Raw genomic sequence first — 6,512 nt, 5'->3', positions numbered from 1 at the left:
CAGCCTGGGCAAGAGAACGAGACTCTGTCTCAAAAAACAAAAAAACATAGACCGAGTACAGGCTTCAGGCTCAGTCTTGGCAGGTGGCTGTTGCTAGCTAGAGTTTAATAACACTATTTAATATCATTTAATCTGACATGATTTACTTTAATGGAATTGAGCTGTTTCCATTGTATTTGTTTTCGTAATTCCATTTGTGGCAATTGATCTCATTTATAGTAGTGATATCCATTTTCTTTTGAAATGAATTTAGTTATACACAAAAGTGAGTCATTTAAAGAAAACGTTAAGTAAATGGTGGCACAGGCAGCATGCAGGCCATTGTGGTGCTATTTTGTAGTTATGGTGAAAATCATGAAAGAGGTGAATGACTGATATTTGGAAAACTCTGCTAGAATATTCATTCTGGGTGGTTGGGTTGCCTGAGGGAGAGGTCAGGGTCTGCCTGAATTGGGCATTCTTGGTGGAGGAAGCAGCATGTACGGATTGGTGTGAATGTGTTGGAAAGGGTGGGAAGCTCATATGGCAGTGGTGCAGGGTGCTGGGGTGATACAGAGGCCTTCCTCCGAGGTCAGGCTATGGACTTTGACTCCCAGGGGGAGAATCCAGGGGCGGATGCGTTGCAGGGAAGTGACAGCAGGCCAGTGTTTATCAGAAGGCTGGAACCACCGCTAGTAGAGATAGTGCTGTCCAGTGGGCAGGGCCCCAGGCCTCCCATCGTGAACTCTTTCCGTTGGTCCCCAGCTTAGGTGCAGAGCCACGGATCCTAAATCAGAATTAGCCTGAGGAGGGAGAAAGAAAGGTTTCATTCCTTCCCATAATAGGGCTCTGGTTTCTGGCCTTGGTCTCCCATCCATGCCCCACCAGCTCAGCTCTGGTTGCCACCAAGGCTGGACTCCTCCGCCCCCTTCGAAAGGGCAAACTGAAGCCTGGAGCAGTTTAGGGCTGTTGTCCAGGTGCCACAGTAAGCTCAAGAAGAGAACCAAGGACTTCCAGGTCCTCTGTTATCCTAGCAGGACTCCCCCAGCCCCTATCCAATTCCCCAATCCTAGCCACGGGAGGCCCTGACTTCTGGGGAGGCATCCTGTTAAGCTTGCAGCAGTGAAGAAAGTATTAGAGCTGGGGCTCGGAGAGGGAAGGCACCTGCCCCGGGCACCCAGGAGCCACACCTCTGGCAGGATCTCGGCAATCCCGGCCACAGGCGCTGTGGCAGCATCGTTTTTTGCCCGAGCAGTCTGAGTCCTTGTGACACAGGTGGTTCATGGGGCTGAGGCAGCGCAGTTGGTCCTGTGGGCAGCTGCCCGGCTTCACTGCAACACAGGGAACTGGGTGAGCTCTGCCTGTGCCCACCGGCCCTGGAGCTTGGGGCTTGGGTGGTCAGCAAGGTGGAGAGGGGCATTTACCAGAGACCCTGGGGACGCACTGGCGGAAGCAAGCTCTGTAGCAGCACTTCCTGGTCAAGGGACACTGGCTGTCTTCCACGCACTGGTCAGGCACCGATAGGAGGCACGGCCCATCATCTGCTGGGCAGCCTCCCCATTTCTCTGTAAGAGAATCTCTCAATATTGCAGCTGGAGGAAGCTCACGGTTATGTAATAAGCGCTGACCTGGGAATGACAAGATCTGAATTCTCCATCCCTTGCTTCTTGCCTGTCTTCTGGTTAGTTTTTTGTGGTTGTTGTTGTTGTTTGTTTCTAATGACTCCAAGCCTCAGTTTTCTGGCTGTGAAATGGGAATCTGGGCTAGTTTGAGACTCAGATGGCACAAATGATAGGGGAAATGAAGCCCAACATCTCCACTGTGGCCAATAAGGCCATGCCTGGTCTGGGCCCTGCCCATCTCTCTAGCCTCATCCTCTACTGCCTTTCCACTCAGTGGCTCCAGATCTGCTCCAAGCCAGCTCTCGTCGCAGGGTTCTGGCTCTGGCTGCATCCTTTGCCTGGTGCACTTCTCCTGTGCTCCATTCGCCTGGTGAGCTCATTAGGACTCAGCAGAAACATCACATCCTCAGAAGACTCTACTTCTCTGACCCTACATTAACTAGGTTAGCCCCACCCCAACACACACACACACACACACACACACACACACACACACACTCAATTCTTTCCTCCAGAGTTTGTGACGCTGCATCTATTTGTCTGTGTCTCTCACTTGGCTGGAGGTTATGACAGTAGACACCCTGCTAGCTTTGCTCACCATTGGTCCATATCACAGTACTTGGTGCACAACAGTAGGGGCTCAGTGACTTGGAAAGAAAGGGTTTTGAAGTGAGGCACAGCATCGCACATGTGTCAGCAGCGGCCAGCCTGGTGCACTGTCACAGCCACAGCTGGCCACGTCTGCACTATTGCGTTCACCACTGTTGCAAATGGCATGGTTTCGAGGATCAGGCATTAACTCTGTCTCTCAGGTATTCTTCTGAATGGCTGTAGAGTGTTCTGTCCCAGAGCTTACCTAACCACTCTTCTTGCTGGGATTTTGGGCCATGTTCAGATTTCATGCATAAAGCTGGAAATCAGTATCTTCCTCCATGCAGAGGAGGAAATCAAGGCCTGAAAGGGGCAGTGACTTGCCCAGACCCACATGGGCTGGGGTTAGGCCTCCCAGGGCCTGGCTCCCTCTGACCTCTATGAGTCTCCATCCACCCTGAGCTGTAGGCATGGAGCCTTTAACCCAGACCTTCAGTTAAATCCAGCATCAGAGAAAATGTTCAAGAGCTCCGAGGGGCAGCTGGATCTGGTGCGGTGACTTTATCTCCGTGTCCGCCACTCCCCCTCAGCCCCCTGCCTGGGTGCTGGCTGCACACGTAAGTAGGCACCTTGCTCACATCCTACCTCCTCTAAGTCAACCTCAGTTGTCAGAGCGGGTTGGTTTAAATTGAATTGCTGCCCCCTGCTGGAGAAAGAAAGGCTTGGCCTGGGGAGGGGGGAAAAGTGTGGGTTTGGGGTGGTGGGAGTGATGTGAGGGTTCCTGGGAAATAGTCTGAGGTCCAAGGTTTAGCCCTGAATTCACCAGTCCAAGCCAAATGTGCTCAGGCCTCAAAGACTGGGCCAGACGGAGCTGCCTGCACTCAAAGCCAGTGGAGCCAGGTGGGTCAGGCAGGGAGAGTTTCTGTACCGGGGGCCTGGAGCTGAACCTTGGGGAATGGCAGATAGGGAGAGGGCATGACAGCTGGCATTTCCGGTGGAAGAACTGTGATAGCTGCAATGTGGAGGTGGAGATAAAAGCCTGGCGTGTGCAGAGCTGGTGTGAGAGGCTCTAGGTGGTCACACTCACTTTGTTTGCCTGCCTTTCCTAACAGTCCCTCCAAACGAGGTTCTTCACTCACAGATGTGTACATCGAGACAGTCACACACACAGATGGTCATCCGGATGCATTCACCATGGGTGTGTAGACTTAGAGAGCAAAAGAATTGTATCCAAACATGGTGAAATATATACACTTGTACACACAGACGATACACACACTGTCAAATACACAAGCACATTTAGATCTAGACACACAATTAGCTACGGGCTTAACAATAGGAAATTGCAGATAGTCAACTGTTTTATCTACAAAAGTAGCAATTTTACATGGTTCAACTTAATACACACATATATACATACGGACATCCATCAGATAGTTATACATATGCAATATATTTATAAACACATATAAAAACAGGCAGTCACATATATACATATGAGCTGGAACATAATCACCGTAAATACACAAGCATACTGTCATATACACACGCCTACCCACATAGATACATACACAGACACTCAGACACACACACTTGTGTATATAAATATATAGCATATGTGTGTGAACAGAGAGACATATATACGCATACACAGTCATATACACAGAATCATATGCACAGGGCTACACAGACACGTATATTTTCCCAATACCACATAACCGCTGACAGCATTTAATTAGGCACTTGCTGTTTATCAGGGACTATGCCAGGCTCTTTGTATCAGAGACACCCAGACGTTTGAGTGAGAAGGGGCGGAATGGGGAGCTCTTATAAACAGAGGTGGCTGGGCTTCCACAGGCAACAAACTGAGACTTCCCTTCCCTTGGCCTCGTCACCTTCCTCCATTGTCTGAAATTCTACCAGCAGCCAGGCAGATGTCTCATGGGAGAGAAACCAGTGGGGGACAAGGTGTGGTGAACTGGGGGAGAGACAAGCGTGTCACACCTGCCCATGCAGAGTGGCCCTGCGCAGGCTCGGTTTCTGCTGTGCCAGCTCTTTGTCTCTGAGCAGCCAGGTTGAATACTGGGGTGTGCTCCCTGGGAACACAAGGACTCCCCCAAATCACCCACTTATGCTGTGCTTACTGTGTGCCAGGCCCTTATTCCTCGAGACACCGCTTACTCCTGAGAGAGAGGCATGGGACCTCATTTTACATGGAGTAAGTCTCCAGACCTGTCCTGCTGCCTTCCGGGAGTGCCCTGTATGGAGGTCCTAATAAACTCACACACTTGCCAATCTGGCCTTGTCCAAGTAATTCTTTGGTCTCTCGGCTCCTTCCTAGGTTGGGGGTGCATTCTTCTGTACAGTCCTGGGGTTTTGCTGTAACAGTTGGTAAGGTGAATCTCTCTGATTTCAAATACCTGCATTCAAATGCCACATTTGGCACTAACTCAGAGTCAGTCTTTGATCTTGTTAAGGGCTTTCCCACTATGCCTCAGTTTTCCTCATCTGCAAAATGGGGATAAAAATAGTCCTGTCCTCACAGCATCACATTGAGGAGTTATGTGGTGATGGTGCATGAATCACAGCCAACACAGGGGCCAGCCTTGGAGCCCACCAGTGTGCTTCCTTCCTCAGCCTGTCCCCATTACTGTCCCCTTTCTTAAAGGCAGGGCCAGGGTTGCACAGGTGAATGTAGGTTAGAGTGTTCCAACCCCAGAAGAGGATGGAGGTGGAGGCCTCACCCAGAGCAGGAGTCACCTGTCTAGTCACTCAGCGGCCCTCCCTCACCTGTCAGCAGGCCAGCCCCAGCCTTGTCAGGGGTGGGAATGGGGACAGCAGGTTGGGGGCGATGAGAGCTAGAGACAGAGCTTCCTCCCCACAAAGCCCAGATCCCAGAAACCACACCCTCTCCTCAATTCCCAAGTCCTTTCCACAGATAGGACGGTGGACCCACCGACCCAGTCACACCACAGACCAGCAGGTACAGACAGGGTCCCTCCCCATACCTGGAGGCACAGAGACACACACGGATACACATGGACAGGCACCAAGTTCAGACGTGTGCATGCAGCCATTCCTAAGTGTACGTGTGCAGACAGAGCTTTGCACAGACAGGCGGGCACAAAGACACACGTCTACACAGAGACAGGCACATGCATTCCCCGCCCCGCCACCCCTGACATATAGACAGGCACAGACAAGCACCGAGAAACTGGCAGAAAAGACACGCACAGATACTAGCACAGGCAGGTGAATCAGGCATCCACACATACACACACGCACGCACGCACACACACGCACACACACCCCACACATGGAATTACCTGCCTTCTCCCAAACCCTTACTCTCCCTAGAGAAGTAGGGACAATCTGGTCCCCAGAGCAGAGGGATTTCCCACACTCACCTCCCTTCTTCCTGCCAAAGACAGCAGGCAGCTGACTCCCGACAGCCAGGAGGGCCCCCAGGAGGAGGAGGCTCTCGATCCTCATATTTCTGCTGCCGGTTCAGGGCCCAGGGCCCCCCAGATTAACACCTGCAGCCTCAGGGAAGCCAGAGAAACTTAGTCAGGAGAGGAAAGAGAGGGGGTGTGGAGTGACACCATGCTTGCTTCATCTTGGCCCCACCCCCTGAGGGCCCAAGGCCTCAGTGCAAGGGATGCTGTCACAATAGCTGAAGATAGGGTGACGGCACATCCTGCATGTGGGGGACTCAGATCCAGTCTTGCCTGTATCGGTGACTTGGGCTGCGATCTTGGGCAAGTCTTGTCTCTCTCTGAGCCTCAGTTTTTTCATCTGTTTACAGGGTGAAGGTTGGTGAGTCAGATACTTGCTTTCCTGGCTCTCAAAGATGTTGAAACCCCAGCAATGTCTAGGCAGTGGATAGAGGTCAGCTTTGAATAGCAAAGGAGTGAGGGTTTGCAGAGTTCTGGGTGCCTAGGAAGGGAGAAGGCATTAGGGTTAGGCCAGAGTTTGCTGCCAAAGAAGGCTGGCCCAGGTTGGCATAATGAGTGAGGCCAGCCCTGTCTTCTCCTCTTGGGTCCTGTGGATGGGAGAAAGACCACCCCGCCTTTGGTGAGATCACCAGTGGCTTCTGGTAGAACTGCCCTCTTCCTGGGACTGGCTTGGCTGTTGAGGGTGGGGGAGCATGGCTTTTGGCTTGGCTAAGTTTGCTGGTCACAGCAGATGCATGGCCACTGGAAACTCTTCTCTGGCCCTAAGGGATCCTGAGCAAAAAAATGTCATCTCATCCAGGGACCCCCTCCTTAGATTTCTCCAACATCTCTGATGTTGGCTCCTGCATTTGGTGGAAGAGAGGGA

At 51.8% G+C, this 6,512-nt stretch overlaps 1 protein-coding gene across 1 annotated transcript; it reads right to left on the bottom strand.

The window, feature by feature from the left end:
* Positions 1–236: 236 nt before the first annotated feature.
* On the bottom strand, positions 237–5,807 carry WFDC5 (WAP four-disulfide core domain 5). Its single transcript, XM_017878059.1, has 4 exons — positions 5,600–5,807; positions 1,404–1,544; positions 1,170–1,310; positions 237–782 (listed from the first exon to the last, which is right to left on the bottom strand). The coding sequence occupies exons 1-4, from the start codon at positions 5,682–5,684 to the stop codon at positions 778–780; spliced, it is 372 nt and encodes a 123-aa protein (XP_017733548.1). The 5' UTR covers positions 5,685–5,807; the 3' UTR covers positions 237–777.
* Between the last annotated feature and the right edge of the window lie 705 nt (positions 5,808–6,512).

This window comes from Rhinopithecus bieti, unplaced genomic scaffold (genome assembly GCF_001698545.2).
Source record: "Rhinopithecus bieti isolate Rb0 unplaced genomic scaffold, ASM169854v2 scaffold_10347, whole genome shotgun sequence".
NCBI lineage: Eukaryota > Metazoa > Chordata > Mammalia > Primates > Cercopithecidae > Rhinopithecus > Rhinopithecus bieti.
This window is presented reverse-complemented; position numbering and strand designations above follow the sequence as displayed.

Bases quoted from the DNA above. Each gene is read 5' to 3' on its own strand.
- WFDC5 (XM_017878059.1), bottom strand. From the start codon at position 5,684: ATGAGGATCGAGAGCCTCCTCCTCCTGGGGGCCCTCCTGGCTGTCGGG. The intron at 1,545-5,599 runs GTGAGTGTGGGA...ATTCTCTTACAG, and splicing joins CTTTGGCAGGAAGAAGGGAG to AGAAATGGGGAGGCTGCCCA. The intron at 1,311-1,403 runs GTAAATGCCCCT...CCTGTGTTGCAG, and splicing joins GTGCGTCCCCAGGGTCTCTG to TGAAGCCGGGCAGCTGCCCA.